Below are 17,603 nucleotides of genomic sequence, written 5' to 3' on the forward strand. Positions count from 1 at the left end.
AGGCCAAATTCGCGAGTCTTCCGGAAAAATCGGGGAAGTTGGCAGGTATGTCAATGTGATTATATAGATAGCGTCCAGGACGCACTTAGTATTCACCAAGGAAAAGCAGAACTGAAATAAGTTTGCAGCAGCTGCTGAAGTCTTGGTCGCCAACAGCAAGAGTGTGGCAAGATTGCGGATGACGACCCCATTTTTCTGAAGGCCCACGATCGTCTTGGCTGTTCGCGAATGCCCTTTGCACTCCTTCGCATCGCCCATTTATGGTGCTTCGTGCCGCAATGTCGCGTCGAAATGTGACTGAATTAATGAGAGTCTGATGCCATTACACAATATGCATGCCTGCTCAGAGCATGTCCCAATTACCCTTATTTCGCATTAGCAGGGACAAAATTAGCAAGCTTTTACTGTATGGCAACTAGTTGCAGGGATTCAGCCTGTGGGCTTGTGAGCTCTGCTGAACAGCCGAGCCAATGTAGAATACGCCAGACATGGCTGACCAAGCATACATTCATACCGCAGCGACTGACAGCCCGAAATTTGCAAATAAGCTCTAGTACCTGCAGCCAGCGACGACGTAAGACTACAGTCACAAAGGCACCACTATCCAACTACATGTGCACCAGCCGATTACATCTGCCCGTTTCCGTGAGAGTGGGCACTTTTGCATTTTAGGATGGTTCATCCTTACTCTATAAATCTATTTTTCTGTTGCTTTGTTTAGCACTTATGCTACAATACCAAAAACCGTCCAACTGAAAGTGAACTCTAGCCAGCACAGCACTCCTACAAATACGAAAGTAATGTTCACTAAAGTATTGTGGTCAACTGCTATGGTTCATTGGTGAAGGATTCTGCTGAATTATCAAGTAGTCAAACACGATATCGCAGATGGGGGGGGCTTCACTCACCAGCCAGCACGTTAGGGGGTGGCCTGGTGGGTGCCACGGCCTCACAGCTGCTGCTGCTGCGGTCCTGCTCCTCGGGTGAGCATTGAGCAGCCAGGGAGGAAGGCGGGGGCGAAGAGGGGGCAGCTCTGGGCGCACCGGGCTGACCCCCGACCCCGGACGCCCCGCCTCCTGTGCTGGTTGCTGTTCCGCCGCCCGTCGGAGGAGGAGCCACACCAACACTCGGGGGAACCCCTGCCAGGCTCTGATGGGTGGCAGAAAGCATGCACACAATATAAGCATGAAAGCAAACACACACAAAAAAAAGCACCAGAGTCACGGACAAGGGTCTGTTTGGCAAGGGGCTCAAACTATTCCAAAAGGGCACACATACTGTTGCGCTAAATATGACTTGCAAGATGGCAGAGCATGGCTTCACTTGCCCTAAGATTGTGCATGGCTTCAAGTCTCCCTTATTTCAGCAACTACATAATATTCTCTTATCACGCATCATCCCAAAGTGACATAACATTATTTATTAGGGTAAATAAAGGCTAGTGGAAACCATGTGCAATCTTCGAGCTCATAAGGCCACACACACCCGTGCTGCGTCATATCAAGTGCAACTGTACAAGTACCCTGAATCGGAGCAACTGACAAAGTCACATTGAATCAGTGTTATGTACAAGTACCCTGAATCGGAGCAACTGACAAAGTCACATTGAATCAGTGTTATTTTTCATATTAATGAACATACGAGACCAGAGATGCAGTGTCTTTACCGCACTTTTATTTTCAACAACTGACAAGAAAACAATGAATCGATTTTATTTTTTATTAAAACACATAAAACCAAACATGCCGCATTCCCCACATTTTTTTTTTCTTGTCCGTAGTTCGTTCACTGTGCTAACCATCATCCCGAGTGAATTAAACATCTCCAAATTGACCAACTTATTAAAAAAGCTCACTTGCTAGATTTCGTGCTGACCGGTTGTGCCCTCGCGATCTCAGACGTCAGCGTAGCTCTGGCCGACTGGGCTTGCCCTACGTCATCTCCTGACCCCGACGACAGTGTAGCTCTGACCGATTGGACTTGCTCTACGCCATCTACTGACGCCGACAAGAGCTCTCGCAAGGGGTGCCCCGTCCTCGAACTCCTGTGACCGTGTTTCCATCTTTCCTATCCTCTCGATTTGTCGTCGCTCTCTCTGGCTTACCACCTCACGCCTTTCTCTTTTCTACACCTTTATTCCTACCCTTTTTAATCCCTCCTCACGCTTATCCCTTGTGAGCTACTGTTGAGGTGTCGCTCGCTGAAGCAGACAGTTACGGGGCTCACTTTTCTCTTCCTTCATCACTTAAGAACCACTTGGTAGTAGAGTGCCCAGAACAAGGAAAAAGAACAGTAATTTTACGCAGTCAGTATCGACATGCAGAGTCGTACGATTCGTGATTCGAAATTCCACCTGATTCTCTGTAATGTCCACAAAACAACAAACTCCCACTGCGAACCCAAGTTGGTAATATAGAGCAAGGTCAAAATGGGACAGGACATTCTTCGCCTATCAACAAAAACTTCAGACGATGTTCTTACGGCATTACTTTTATCAAGTATTTGGCAACTGCGAGACGTTTCTAGCCATTCTCTTCCACGGCTAGCCACCTCAAAAAGAGCTTCTTGTTTCTCTGTCATTAAACGGAGACCTATGCTGACGATTTTAAGAGCAAGCTACTGTAAAGAAGTTATACCAGACAAGACACGTGTGTTTTATTCTAAACATGGTGACGTGTAATTGAAGCCTCTCGGGGGGAAATTCTCGGATGGCTTTTGACAGTGGCGCTCAAAGGGACCATGCTGATGACGAGGACTTTTTAAAGGGTGATGAGGATTGTGAAAGCCCCGGCAGTGACAGCATGGATGAAGATAATGCTGCTAACCCACAAGGAGGAAGTTTCACTCTATGTTCCCCAGTGCTTTGGGCTTTTCCCACTTGTCTCCCTGACTAGATTAAATGTAGAATAGTGTTGAGATCAAACAAAAGCATAGCCTTTTTTTAAGTGATGCCTGTAGTGCAAATTCTTGTGGCTTTTATGGAGCATTGCATGCTGTCAAGGAGCTAAAAGAACGTAGTGCTGAACGCAGGGAGAAATATGCCTGTCAAGCATAAATGAACGGGTTAAAGAACGTTTTTCTTTAGATTTTGCACACTTTAGAACATACAAAAGGGGTTTTTTAGGAAGAGTGTAGAGAACAGCTATACCACCAAAACAATATGGCGTTTCCCCACTATGAATATACAGATTTTATCGGTACCTGAAATGCCATAGTTATGTAGCCCACAAAGCACGAATCTTCATATTTTATATGACATCACATATTAGTGGAAGGAGGATAATTAGAAGCACTACCTTTATTTTCACAACTACTTGTCATCACTTTATTGCCCGTGTCACTTGGACCCTAGAGACCATATGTGTTAGGAAAGATAAGCAAATATCGACAGCAATACTACGCCATGCCAGTTAAGCATGGCTTGATTTTAGTTTGCAAAGAGATCCTGCTAATTCGAGTTGCATAATATACAGCCCCTCAGATTATTAGTTATTAAGAACTATTCGACAGAATCCAAGGCTCTTGATAGCACGTGGGATATACCAGAACTGTTCATAAAAATGTGACAGAGGGTCAAGACATCATAGAAAACAATGGGAGGAGAATCAGGTATGTGATGCCGCACTGATTAATTTTCCAGGATTCTGCAGAGACATAAATTTGTTGACCACGACTGATATGTCACTGCCCCTTACAGAATATGTCTTTGTGCATACCATCGCACTACGAGACAGGAACCTGTGTACAGGAATCATCAATCCCAGTTTCCTATATTTTAAAAACGAAAGCAAAATCCACGCTTTTTCATGTAGTTCAGCAACGGCAGCATTCTCCCAACATAAAATGTAATGTATAGCAGCAACTAGGAGCCGTTGTGGAGGGCTTTGCCAAGAGACCAGAACCGCACCACACATTTAGCGTGATTATTATAAGCTTATCACAATAGTACTGGGCTATACCGCGTTAACATTACACCTATTAAGGATATCTGAGAGGTGCCGATACAACAACACAACGTCTCAATATCCATCAAACTGCTTGAACTCTAATGTCAGAAGTGTTCATTCGCTCTGTGTCTCCATCAATATGCCTCGTTTAGACTTCGATCCGTTAATTGATAGCTATGCGACGGCTTATAAGTGCGCCAATTCGAGGAATTAGTAGCGCGCGCCAGTAGCGTTGACGTAAGCCGCAGTATCAAGAAACAAGCTCGTGACCCACAAGTTGCGAAAAAAAAAAAATGAAAACGAAACCAAAAGCTACCTCTGTTTCGGGGTTAGAATGCTACATAATGTTTAAACAGCCGACTAGAGCAGCGCAGGCATCTAACTTGAAAGGGCGAAACTACGCCGAGCGAAACCCCGTCCGGTACCAAACATCAACCAAGCCACCTACGGGACGATCCTGCCTAGGAATTACGTCGTGCAGCGCGACTTGAAACGACCACCGAAGAAAGGGGCGCGCGTACACAGTCTCGACGAGGCGATGACTCTTGTAATGGGCGTCATACAAGAGGAAAGGTTTTAAAAAAGAGAGAAAAACACAAAGACGATCGCTGGTCACAGCGGATATTCGATGCGAAGCGGGAAGTCGCAGGCGGCGCATTGGCTGCGATACCGGAACTCCGTGTGACAAAAGTACTAACGGGTTGATCGGCGCCAAAAGGCACCGCCAAATGCGCAGCTCGTCCTACAAGAGAAAGATGCCGAGCAGCGGGGGAGAAGGCCCGAATCGTGGCTATTACGAATGATCGATATCTAAAACGGAGCCCATCTCCCGATGTAAATAAAGCCGGCTACCGCGACGCTACTAATACATATCGGCGCACTCAGTATAAAATCGTGTCGCGCACGCACTGCCGTCGAAACGGGATCGATGTGAAACAAAGTCGTCGAGGCTAAACGCGCTGCCCATCCAGCCGACGGACACGGATGTCACCCGGCAGCTTTACGCGAAAGAAAGAACCACAGAGGGAAGAGCACGCCTACAACTCGGTAATGTCACCACGGCGACGAGCAAAGACTTGTCAGCCGCTTCTTCGTTCGCGATCTTTTTCCTCCCAGCAGCGCCGACAGCGAAGCCACTCAATAAGTCGGCAACTGAAGATCGGACACCTTGATCAAAAGGGTTATTCGAAATGATAGAGTAATCAAGGGCGAAAAGAAAGGGGAAGTCCAATCGGCGTTAGGAGATAGTGAGAAATGTCCAAGGTGCTTTCCGGAGCATGGCTACCCGCGCGGCGGTGTACTGCTCGGCAGGTATTTACAGTTGAAACAACTTACCTGTGCTTCCGCGGCTTCTGTGAGTGGCGTCTGTGTGTTAGCAGCGACCCATGCTTCTGCAAAAGTTTCCATGGCCGACTGGAAGTCCATTCTGAGCAAATATGAGTTCTCTGACACAACGCCACTCCTGCCTCAAGCCGACATGTTCACTCTACTGCGCTTGAAAAAATAGTCCTAAGTAACTATTGTCATTATAACAACAATAATAGCGGAACTGGTATAAAACACGTATAATTATTTTATATGAGGGGTTTAAACTGCGTGCAAAGCGTTCTAAAAGTTTATTATGAGTAATAGTTACGGACGCGGAGTGATACACCGGAGCTTTCGCCCTCGCTCAGCTGTGTGTGCGGTGGTGCGTCTGAGGGTAAAAGCGAAAAAGTGGCCGATGCAACGATGGGACGATGTGTGGTGACGTTGTTTTGTATTTGTTCGGCTCTTGCCATCGAGGGAGCGTTTAATGATGGCGATCAGGTAAGCTGAAGACTTAAATCTGCACGTCGGTGTCATTATTGAGCCACGTCCGCGATTTTAAGCCTATTTATGTGCTATGTTTCATTCGAGTGCGATCGACGTCGCGTCTTCGGAGTCGTGGTAGGGGTGGAGGGGGCAGCGCTTTAATGCATTTTATTTCCTTTTCATCGCCGTTGAGCAGTCCACAAAAGGGTACGCCCGCCTTCTGTTGACTCTCAGATATGGTTCGTCAAACATCGCCGCTCGTTACGGTCTCTCTCTCTCCCATGGTCGTGAACGAGTGTGCTCGCGCTCCTTGAATCGGCGTCGTATGATTGCGCGCCTCCCTACTCCTGCGCTCGGCGGCGATGAACACAATCATTACAAAGCTCATTCGCTCGTCTTGATTTATTGACAACTGATCTCGGTGTCGCAAGCCGTTTCTTTAACCCTCCTAGGGTTTATGAATCGCTGGTTGAGTCGTGATTAAAACGCGATGGGCAACGCTTTGCAAGCCGGTGTGTTTACGTTCGCATCTAGCAGCAGCTAGCTGCTGCATTTCTAATCATCGTCCACGTTGATGCACGGTGTCATTTCTTTTCTTGCCAAGCCTCGCTCATCTCGATCTCTCTTCTTTTTTCGCTCTCGTACGCTTCGGTGGCTTGTCACGATTGACTTTTACTCTGTCTCGTGAACCGGTAGCTGGCTACGTGTCGTGCCTAAAGCGGCGCGGTTTCAAAACTGTCACGAAGGTTTCGCTCGGCGGTCGTCGTAATTCAGGCGCGTCTCTCGCGCGTACCATATCGTCTTTTATTAATTGCGCCCGGATTTCTGTGGAATTGCGCGATGTCTTCGCAGCCACCGCTAGCGGGTTTCGCGTGTGTCGCGCCCGGGAGGTGTGTTTTATTTTGTCACGTGGCAGAGTGTAACGTTGCGCTCTATCAGCCCTCTTCGCCTCTTCCATCCGTTTTCAATCTCACTTTCTTTTGTCGTTTTCTTCTTTTTTTTCCCTCCGTCGAGGCAGTTTAAGCGGAAGGTAGTATGTGCCGCTTGCCGAAGCCCCCTTTCGCTTAACAACATTCAGCCGTTTTGAAAAGCGCCTCTTATATTCCGCAAGGGTTCAGGTAGGTACGTGAGCCGGGTTTTTATGTGCGTCAGCTTCGCCTCGCGTCATACTGAAGCTCGCCCATACTTCAGTGAAGTTTACAGCTCCGAAGACGCCAGCTTCAACAAAGGCAGTGTGTGGCGCGCGCCCCATAGGCAGTTACCTATGGCTGAGCCGAGAAGCGCAATTTACAGGAGGCTTAGAGCGAACTGCCAAGGAGACAAAAGGCGTCTCGAACGTTACGCGCTCACAGCAGCTGCTTTGCGACGCTTCGTGTGGAGAAGTTTTACTTACGAGCAGCCTCTGTTGTGGAGGCAGCCGGAACGACACGTCTTTCTTCTTCTTTTTTTTTTTAATGGTATATGCGTATACATACAGCGATATCGCGTTCCTGTGGTTTAGGTTTTTCGGGTTTGGTCATAAAAACTGGCGCAGACGGAAGAACGAACTAGTGGGCGCGAGCTCTCTTGTGCCATTTTCTGCAACCCCCAAGTCTTCCAGAGTCAGATGCAATTTCAGCGTGTCAAAATTTAGCTTTTTTTATTCGCCACCTCCGTCGCTTGCGAAGGCTGTGAATCATCACGGGCTTCTCTTGTTACGCGCGCGTTATAACTGCCACATTCGGATGCGCGTTACAAGAAAACGCGAAAAATAAAGAATGTCCCTGCTTGCACTGTGTGGTGAGGAATGTTCATGTTAGTTGCCCCGGAGCATGCCAGTCTGGAATTGTGACCGTATTTCGTTGCTGCACGAATTTTCTATTCAGGGTAGTCACCATGCTGAAACGGCGTTTTATTTATTATTATGTCTTGGAGGAATTTCGGGATAACGATGGAACTTGTAAAGTAAGACATAATTCTCCGAACGTTATAACGAGTATGTCTTTATGTTTTCATAATGCCTTTGGGGCTTCGATTTATGAAAGCGATAGACGCAACTGCCTTGGAGGCGTGAAGTGTGCCCGCGTAGCATAGGTGTGTTGCGGCAAATGGTCGAAATTACAAGCGCTTAGGAAATCCTCCGCGGTTCTTATGGCCTACCTATGAATAGAGAATCTTGTTGGCTGTGTGACTTGATAGCAGGTGCCTTTTTTTTTCCGAAATGATTTAAATGATTGATCTGTGTATTTATTATAAAGACTGCTACACATGTGTACGTACATCATTATGCCACACTGACTGCCACCGGTTGTGGCTGTCTGCACAGAAGTTGAATGTGCATTGCACGGCTAAGAAATCGACCGGAATTGAAAGATTTAGTGTTTTGTGTGGACCTTTCGTGCAGCTTTCTAATTACACGTAGGTGTGTACGTTCTGTTGTGTGGGACGTAACAGACACTTGAAAGCAGTTCCTGTTGGGTGGGAGAAGCAAGCTCTGCAGGCAACTATGGAACTCAACAACATGGGCGTAGCCAGAAAATGCGCGTACGGCATACATCAAAATTCACAGGGCAAGCGCTAACTCGCTACTATGTTGTGAAGAGAAACTTACCTACTCATAGTACCTGCTATATGTAGTGTGCTTACAGTCAGCATACACAAGCATATACAATTGCTGTACATATAGTACATACTATATGAACCGACAGCAAGTGCAGTACCCGTCATAATCACACACACATGATAAGAGGTAGAGTCTTATCGTCAGAATGCAGATGAAAGCATCAAACCTAAAAGCTTTCTTGTTGCGCAACACTACAGATGCATCAGTGACACGATCAGTCCTTTTGTTTTTTCCTAACAAGGTACGCATCCATACGTTCTGCCTAGAAGGGTATCTTCCATGGACATACCCTCTGTTTGCTAGTGCGCGTGTTTGTATGTAGTGTAAACTTTTTTTTCGCGCTACTATTAAAGAATATCGATGAACAAAGAACGGGACGGGAGTTTGTGTGCAAAGCACATGCACAGTTTGAAAATTTTGGGGAGGTCTTTAACCCTCCCCGACTCGCCTAGCTACGAGCCTTCTGAATGGCTGTTATTGATACGCAGCTTCGGTTCCTGCTCACGGCATGCTATAACATTAGAAAGCCCCTTTCCTCTCGTGGGGGAGGGGGAATGGTGACGCGCAATGCTTGGCGTGTGCTTGTACGACCCAATTAATTTTAAGTGAGGAGTACTCTATAGGGGGCGACACTGTCGTCGTCGCTTGGCGTAATTCACGCAAAACCATGGGTATAGCGTAGCCAGCTGTGGCATACCGAGTGAGCGCTCGCGCCATAGAGCAGTCTTCTTTAATCTTGTTCTTCGAGCGCCCCGATGATGACACAAAGTGTGGGCATCACTACTGTATGGCTAGGAGGGAAACGTCACAACACGAACCACGTGTAACGATTGAACGAGGAAGCAAGCTAGAAAGAGAGCGAAAGAAATCGGAACGATTTGGAATAAAAATATTACAAAATTGCAAAAGGAGGGAGAAAGATAAAAACACAAAGAAACAAAAGTCTGCCCAGTTCCGCACTTCGCTCATGCTTGGCACCGTCAAGGAGAAGCTGTCCGTCTGTCTACCGGATTGCGCAATGCTCCCTATTCATTTGTGCATGCCGGCAATCGTACATTACACCCGCTTGCTTCGCAGCGCGACGCTTCTGTTGCTACGTGTGCAAATGTGGTGTATTGAGCTAATGACGGTGCTAGATTGCCGATCTCGTGCCATCGTCTCGTGGTGATGATAGTTGAGCCCATCATATCAACATCTTTCTTCTTCACTCATACAAGAATGACGGTCACGCGTGAAACACTCGAAGACATCAATGAACATATTTTAACTCGGCGCACGACTACGCGGACACAAGTAAAGAAAGGACAGACAAACCGCAGCGCTGCGGGTATGTTTATACCAACTGGCCCAACTTTCTGTTCTTCTACACCACTTAAATGTGGCAGTGACAAGTGATCCTGGATAAAAGATCAGATTTGGCTATCGGACACGGCTGATCGCTGACAAGCTCACGATTGATAGAGCATAAATTATTGGAATACGGGGCAAACAGAGTCGAACGTAACCGGCGCACTTTCGATGGTCGAAAAAGTGTAGACCCGCATTCCTGTGCACACCGCCGGTGCATAGAGCCCCTTATATCTTATCACCAAAGCACCCAGAAGGGACGGCTTCATGCTCTCCCATAGTAGAGTACCTGATACTCTAAATCGTTACCCACTTTTCTGAACACACTGAAACTAAAGAAGTACCAAGCGAATTTAGAGAATGGTACACCGTATTGTCAATACCAAGCAACATGGACCCTACTCTGCATGCTGGGAGAAGAAAGGCAAGGGCTGACTACATTGACAAAATGACAAGATTTTCTGAACACGGCCAGATTCACTGACGCCGCGCCTTATCAGACCATTGCAAAGAGATCTGTGTGCGTAGTCACCGACCGTATATAGAGGGAAAATTACAGCCTGCGCTTCAGTAGATCAGGTGTCGACAACACAGGCAGAAGAGGTCGCCATAGCACTCGCAATAGAAGAGGGATGGACGTGAAACGCTCCATTAAGAATCATTACAGATTCGCAAAAAGCTTGCAGAAACTATCTAAAGGGCGAAATTGGGGCACAGGCGCTCCGTATATTGGTTGGGACAGGATGGGACTCCACAGTAAAATACGTACAGGCTGTGACTTGGGCACCGGGCCATGAGGGCGTGACAAGGAACCTGCATGCGGACGAGGTGGCTCGAGGAATCACAAATCACCGAGCCACTCAAGACAATGCAATTGTTGATCCTACACCCCTGGACCTTTGTTTCGCAACGATTCTAAAGTACTACAGGGAAAATAGGCAGCTGTATCCACGTCCTCATAGCAATCCCAACGCTGTGGAGGCAGCAGTGCTAAGAAGAATACAGACTAACACCTACGTAAATCTGCACACTCTTCACCTGATCTACCCCACGGCGTACAGAGATATATGCCCGTGGTGTGGAGCCACCCCAACACTCTTTCACATCACGTGGGAGTGTGCAGAGCACGACGAAGAACACGACACCAATGGCACGCGGGAGGAATGGGAGGCGCTGCTGTCTAGCCCAGCCCTGGTGGAGAGCTGAACGGGTGGCTCGTGCCATTGGGGCCCTGTAGTAGGGGCACCACTCTGCCGGACAGACTTCGTTCCTCACCCTGTATATTTCTCGTGGCACTGGAGTTTTAGCCTGTCTGGATTATGTACGCAATAAAGTTTTGTACTACTACTACTTCAGAAAAGCGCAGCCATCTGCGCCGCTTCCCCCTCTCGCCGGCTCGAAAGCAAACTGCAAGCTCAAGGCGACAGGGGGCGCCACTGTCGCAAGCGAAAGAAAAGAAAAAAAAGCAACGCGCCGTAGAAGAGGCGGCGAGGGGAAGAACAGATGGGTGGTACTTTTACGAAGTATAGGGGTTTTACCGGTTCGGGGGTTTTAACAAATAACTCGTAGAATCTTCGCGACTTCCTGATACAGGTATCCTGCGACTTTTAACACGTGGCATCAAGTGTGAAGCCCACGGGACGGCTTCATGCTCTCTCATAGTAGAGTACCTGGTACTCTAAATCGTTACCCGCTTTTTCTAAGCACAGTTTCGCCGCAAAGGTTACTCACTGAATGTGATAGCAACAAAATATAAATGAATACAGATACGCATGTAACCGGCGCACTTTCGACAGTCGGATTTGTGTACACGCGCCGGTCCAGGCGCTTCAACGAACTATGCCGCCGCTGCCGTCACCACAATCTCTAACTTGTGGAAGCTTCGCTTTCAAGGCCACAGTTTCGCCGCAAAGGCGCATTGTCGAATGCGATAGCAACAAAATGTGAATGCTGTACGATAGGAGTTTCAAGCTTACCTAAGCTACTGGGCCACAATCGCAAAATTTTATCCCGCAAAAGGCCGGCATAGTGGTTTAAGACGGAAGCATGGGGAGAGATGGAGTTTGAACAAAATGTCAGATAGCGTTATCGATACCAATATACATGGTGTCTAATATCTGGACACCGATTATGAAGTATACATTATATATATATATATATATATATATATATATATATTATTGCCTTAAAGACCCTCTAGAGGTGGTATTACCTAAGGGGTAAGGCAATGTTCAACACAAGGTGACAGCATCGGGTGCTTCACGAAAAAGCAGAAAGCCCTGTGTAAAGCTTATTCACACAAAGAAGTGTCAATCACGAAAGGCGGGAACACAGTGTGAGAAAAAATTGGCAGATCCCACGTACAGTGGTAATCGATGATAAGCGAAGCATGTATGAGAAATATTGATATGTCACTTTAAAATCAGCACAACGTTATGAGGTGGAATTAAATGATGCCGTACATGACTTCCATTTCATGATTATCATGTTCGGATGTGTCGTTTACCTTCGTCATCTGTTCACGTCACGTGATACCAAATTTAGTACATGTGGAGCTAGCGAAACGGCCGCGAGCGCGCTATGAGCGTGGTTGTTGTCATCTTCTTACATGACACGCGCGTCAGGATTATCACGTTTGCACCAGTCATATAGTTTGTCATAGATCTACGTCACGAAACACCGAATTTGGTGTATGTGGAGCTAGCAAAACGGCCGTGAGCGCATCATGAAGGGCCCACGATATTCCAGTGTTGCGTTGACGCTCGTGCACGCTGGGCACAGTGACGCTACGTTAGCAAAACGGGAGCACTCTATAGTCTGACGCGACATCCTGTATTTTGCGTCGATGCCATAGAGTAACACTACTCCATGCCGATGCGTTACTTAGACAACACTGCTTCTCCCTCTTTGCGTGACGGAGGGACGCGCTGAAACGCGCATGCGTCAAAGCAACGCAATGCGGCGCGCGTCTGCGAGTAGAAGGCAGGACCGGCGCCTGGCGTGGCAACGCCGGCGTGACACAACGAAATGAACGCCGGCGAGCACGCGCACCGCGTCACGTCGAAATGTATTGGCGCCTTGACTGTTGCATGTGGTTATGTTCTCACATGACACGCATCTCATGATTATCATGTTTGCACCAGTCACACACCTTTTTCATCCATTCATGTACCGCAATACCAAATTTGGCATATGTGACGCTACCTGGCCGTTTCGATAATGGTATTGATACCAAACTTGGTATGGCATAACATGACTGTATGAAGAACATATTTGACTAGCCATAACATGAAAATCATGACATGTATGTTATAAGTGTCATAATTTACATTTCATGGTCTTGCAGCTTTTGCGGTGCCTTAGTTTACATGGCATGTTGCAAAAATTGTATGGTATGACATGATTGCATGGCGAACACAAGCGACATACCCTAACATGAAAATTATGACATGCGTGTCATGTAACAACATGACTACATGCCACGCTCATGATGCGCTCGCGGCCGTTTTGCAAGCGTCGTATATATATGCTAAACTTGGTATTACGGTACGTGAATGGATGACGAAGGTATGTGGCTAGTGCAAACATGATAATCATGAGATGCGTGTCATGTAACAACGTGACTATGTGCCACGCTCATGATGCGCTCGCGGCCGTTTCGCTAGCTTCACTTATACCAAATTTGGTTTTACGAGCGGTGAATGTATGACGAAGGTATGATACTGGTGCAAACATTATAAACACGAAATGCGTCGGTCATGTAACAACATGACTACATGCTACGCTCATGATGCGCTCGCGGCCGTTTCGCTAGCTTCACATGTACCAAACTCGGTATTACGCGACGTGAACGGACGACATAGGTAAACGACACATCCAAACATGATAATCACGACATGCGTGTCATGTAAGAACTTGACTACATGCCACACTCATGATGCGCTCGCGGCCGTTTCGCTAGCTTCACATAAAATTTGGTATCACGTGACGTTAATGGATGACGAAGGTATCTGACTGGCGCAAACATGATAATCGTGAGAGGCGTGTCATGTGAGAACATGACTACATGTCACAGTCAAGGCGCCAATACATTTCGACATGACGCAGTGCGCGTGCTTGCCGGCGTTCATTTCGTCGCGTCACGCCGGCGTTGCCACGCCAGGCGCCGGTCCTGCCATATACTTTCAGGCGCGCGCCGCGCTGCGTTGCTTTGACGCGTGTGCGTTTCAGCGCTTCCGGTGTCCCTCCATCATGAAAAGAGGGAGACGCAGTGTTGTCAGGGTAACGCATCAACACGAAATGCAGTATGTCGCATTTCGCGCCGGTTGCCGCCGGGCCGCGCCGACGGACGCTGGTCGCGTTGGTCGCGCCTGGCATCAGACTATAGGCACCCGGCAATGCTGTTTACGAGATCTGATGGCAGCGTCAGAACACACAGCCTAGCGAGTAGGCGCAGCAAAACCGAACTTGGCGAATAGACGCAGCAAAAGTCAACTTGCTCGTGCATATCATTTTCTTTTTAGGAGCGAAGCTCCTTAAGGCGTGGGCTGTGCGTCCCCTGTATGTAGCCACCTCTCGTTGAGTTCTAAGTATTACGCTAGCCGCCGCCCGATCTAAAGGGTACAGCCATATCCATCCGTCCGTCCGTCCATCCATCCGTCCGTCCATTCGTCCGTCCATCCATCCATCCGTCCGTCCGTCCGTCCGTCCGTCCGTCCAAAAGATGCAAGATGTTATAAACTAGACGGTGGTACGTGTAGTTGATTATGAAAGATGCGAGGTGTTATAAAATAGGAATGATGCCACATGTGGCGCGTGTCATCGTTCGATATAGTGCGGCGACGTACGCTAGGGGGAGCGTTGCAATAAAATCGAGTGGGCAAAATGTACGGAGGATTCATGGTTTACCAGGTTTACCTCCGGAGCTTCGCCCACTCATCATCATTCACTTCGTGGATATGGCGGCATTTTTTTAGTTGTGAGCAAGGGGGTCACGGCTGATTATGTAAGCGCCCAGGCAGCGTTCTTTGAAAACGTGCCAAAAAAGGCACTGACACTTCAGCGTGTCACTGGGTTCAGCGAGCGTTCCATTTTCTTGGTATCCCTGGCGGTCGGTACCAACAATGCTGAGGCGGCCCAAAGAGCTTCGTCGCGCCTTCTGGTCCACTGTCGGGTGCCTATAGAGTGCTCCCGTTTTGCTAACGTAGTGTCGCTGTGCCCAGCGTGCGCGGGCGTCCACGCTGCATTGGAATATATTGGGCCCTTCATGATGTTCTCGCGGCCGTTTCGCTATGTAACTCCACATATACTAAATTTGGTCTTACGTCACGTCAATGGGTGACAAAACATATGACTAGTGCAAACATGATAATCTTGACACGCATGTCAGGTAAGAACATGACAACATACCACGCTGATAGCGTACTCGCGGACGTTTCGCTAGCTTCTCATATACCAAATGTGGTATCGCATAACGTGAATGGGTGACGAAGCTCAACGACACATCCAAAGATAATCATGACACGAAAGTCAGGTATGGCTTCATTTACTTCCACCTCATAACGTTGTGCTGATTTTAAAGTGAGATGTCAACCTTTCTCATTCGTGCTTCGCATATCATCGATTCCCTCTGTAGATGGAATCTGCCATTTTTTCTTTCATGTACTATATTCGCAACTTCCAGGTACCGTGGCGACGCTGAGCGGGTGCATCCGGAAGCTCTGTTGAGATGATTGAAGGGTTTGACTGCCTCAAATAGCAGACGCTGCTTCTTGTTTTCGCGCGTCTGTGGTCGTTTTTCAACGTTGTGAACAGTCTCGATATTGCCGTAACCATTTGAGTTTCTCAAGTTAAAGGGAATGTAGAGAGAAAAAGCCTTCTGATTTCACTGCGAGCCTCAATGTCCACAGCCTACAATTAAGGCGTCCCGTTCAAGCTAGCGCCCCAAATAGCTGTCAGGGGTTAAGAGGTTAAATTTAGCTGGAAAATAACCATGGCCCGGGAATGAATGCAACACCCATTTTCTGCACGAGTACAGCAACTTCTACGTTTGCAGTTCTCGCGCTTATAGTTCGTCTGCTCGATGCGATACAATTTTGTGCATATTTATCTGCTATGCTACCCGGCATTAATTTACTTAATATAATATGTTAGCGTTACCCTACCTTCTCAAAAACGTAAATCCAAGGGTCACCGAAGTGCCAAGAATAGCAGTCTTCGCCAAAAATGTACTTTCTGTTATCGTCTCTTTCATGGCGATTATCTCAGCGACCGCCATGTGCGATGTATATATATGTCACAGACGGCCATTTTTGGCCACACCGCGTCACGGCAATTAACGGGCGCCGTACTCCCCGACTGACCGTGAGAAACGGCGGCGCATGAAAGGGAGCCGAGAAGTGCAAAATGGGGTGCTCTTCTTAGAACGTCGCCGCCGACGGTTAATCCTTTTGTAACTGTGGCGGCGTCTGCAAGGTCGTAGAAGGCCGCGGTATACCCCGAACAAGGATTAGACTACGAGACACACCGGCTGAGAGCCAAACGTTTGACCGTTCCCACGGGGAAAAGCGTGGGAAACGCTCTGGTGGCCAAGCCGTATAACAACAACCCGACAGGTTGTCACTCTCGCTAGTTGCGGGCCCTCTCCCAATTAAAAAGGGGTGGGGTCAAAATATTTTTGGGGCGGAGTTTCCCATCAATTAAACGCGCATGATTGGACCCAGGTAGAGGTCTCTTGTCCCCAAAGAAAGAGAGCGAGGAGACACGAGGGGGATTTAAGCGCAGGATTTTGCCCTGCTAGACAGACTAGTCGCTGACCAAGATGGTGTAGAAACAGATCAACAAGCATCTCTTCTAGAAGTTTTTAGTGTGGCTCTGTATCGGCTGGCCACCTAAACTTAGCCGTTCGTCTAGTTGTGACGCGATATTAACGACTGCAACGTAGACATCGGGACTTCGCCTCGAGTTAGCTCAACCTGCTCGAAGTCACCTGCAAGCACTAGCCTCCCGGAGCCACCAGCGTTGCAACACCGCCGACATCGCAGTCGTGCCAGAACTCTCTTCGACTTCTCGCTTCCGATCGTCGGGGACGCAACGCTGCCGGTCATCACACGTATGCCTTCACCTGTTTATATCTTCGAACTTCCTCCTCCGTAGTCGATTATTGTTAGTTTGTGTAGTTTGTAATAGTTCTCTCTCGTAAGCTGATTTATTGTTTCTGTTATATATTTCTTTAGTTGTATCAAGTGTCGATGTATTTTGTTAGTTGTATTGAAGTGTTGTATTAGATCCCGTGTGCTGCAATATCACTAGAGTAAAGTTGTTTTGTTTTCTCACGTCTCTGATCTCTTCACTGTCTCTTCTTGCGTACGGAACGAACCAACCTGCAGTCATTCCCGTCGCCGACTTCGCGCTGGCGACGCTAGAGTGGCAGCTTGTAACAATATAGTAGCCAAGAGGTCGTGAAAGTTGCGAATAGCTCTGGAATTCCCTACCGGGGAGGATTCGCTCACTACCATTAAAATACTTCTTTGATGCAGCTACTAACCACTTCAAACATATTTAAGTTCTTGTTTGTAATGTGCAAAGTGTTGTTTTCGTGCGTATGGCTCTAATGTATTTCAGTTTTATATTGTTTTTTGCTCTGTTGCTTTCGTCCTGCATTACTCATCCACTCCTGCTATAGCCCTGTACTTGGGCTGCAGTATATTCAAATAAATAAATAAAATCAGACCCGAGCGGCAGTGTCATTACAGTGTCTAGAAATATACTGGTATATTTTCTAGGTGCTATATATATAGGGTCATCTAGCTGCGCTTGTTCAACGGCCATGACTTCTTGTCTTTTTTGCCGATAGATGATGCCACAAGCCGACGAGCTTTCCTTGGCTGTCGGTTGATGGTGCTGTAGGCTAT

At 47.6% G+C, this 17,603-nt stretch overlaps 2 protein-coding genes across 3 annotated transcripts in view; one reads left to right on the forward strand and one right to left on the reverse strand.

Moving 5' to 3' along the window:
- LOC119169673 (SATB1_N and homeodomain domain-containing protein dve) overlaps positions 1-5,444 on the reverse strand; it is a 64,483-nt gene extending 59,039 nt beyond the window's left edge. Inside the window, exons 1-2 of one of the 2 annotated variants that reach the window (XM_075887040.1) lie at positions 5,283-5,444; positions 909-1,149 (exon numbers count right to left, since the gene is read on the reverse strand). In XM_075887040.1, the coding sequence (XP_075743155.1) occupies positions 909-1,149; positions 5,283-5,372 (331 nt within the window). In that variant the 5' untranslated portion in view covers positions 5,373-5,444. The remainder of the gene's footprint in view (positions 1-908; positions 1,150-5,282) is intronic. The other variant, XM_075887041.1, reaches the window with a different exon arrangement.
- A 155-nt stretch (positions 5,445-5,599) lies between these two features.
- Positions 5,600-17,603, forward strand: part of LOC119170598 (transmembrane 9 superfamily member 1-like) — a 112,210-nt gene continuing 100,206 nt past the window's right edge. Inside the window, exon 1 of the mRNA XM_037421813.2 lies at positions 5,600-5,756. Within this exon, the coding sequence (XP_037277710.2) occupies positions 5,679-5,756 (78 nt within the window). The 5' untranslated portion in view covers positions 5,600-5,678. The remainder of the gene's footprint in view (positions 5,757-17,603) is intronic.

The sequence above is a fragment of the Rhipicephalus microplus genome, chromosome 2, assembly GCF_043290135.1.
Source record: "Rhipicephalus microplus isolate Deutch F79 chromosome 2, USDA_Rmic, whole genome shotgun sequence".
Taxonomy (NCBI): domain Eukaryota; kingdom Metazoa; phylum Arthropoda; class Arachnida; order Ixodida; family Ixodidae; genus Rhipicephalus; species Rhipicephalus microplus.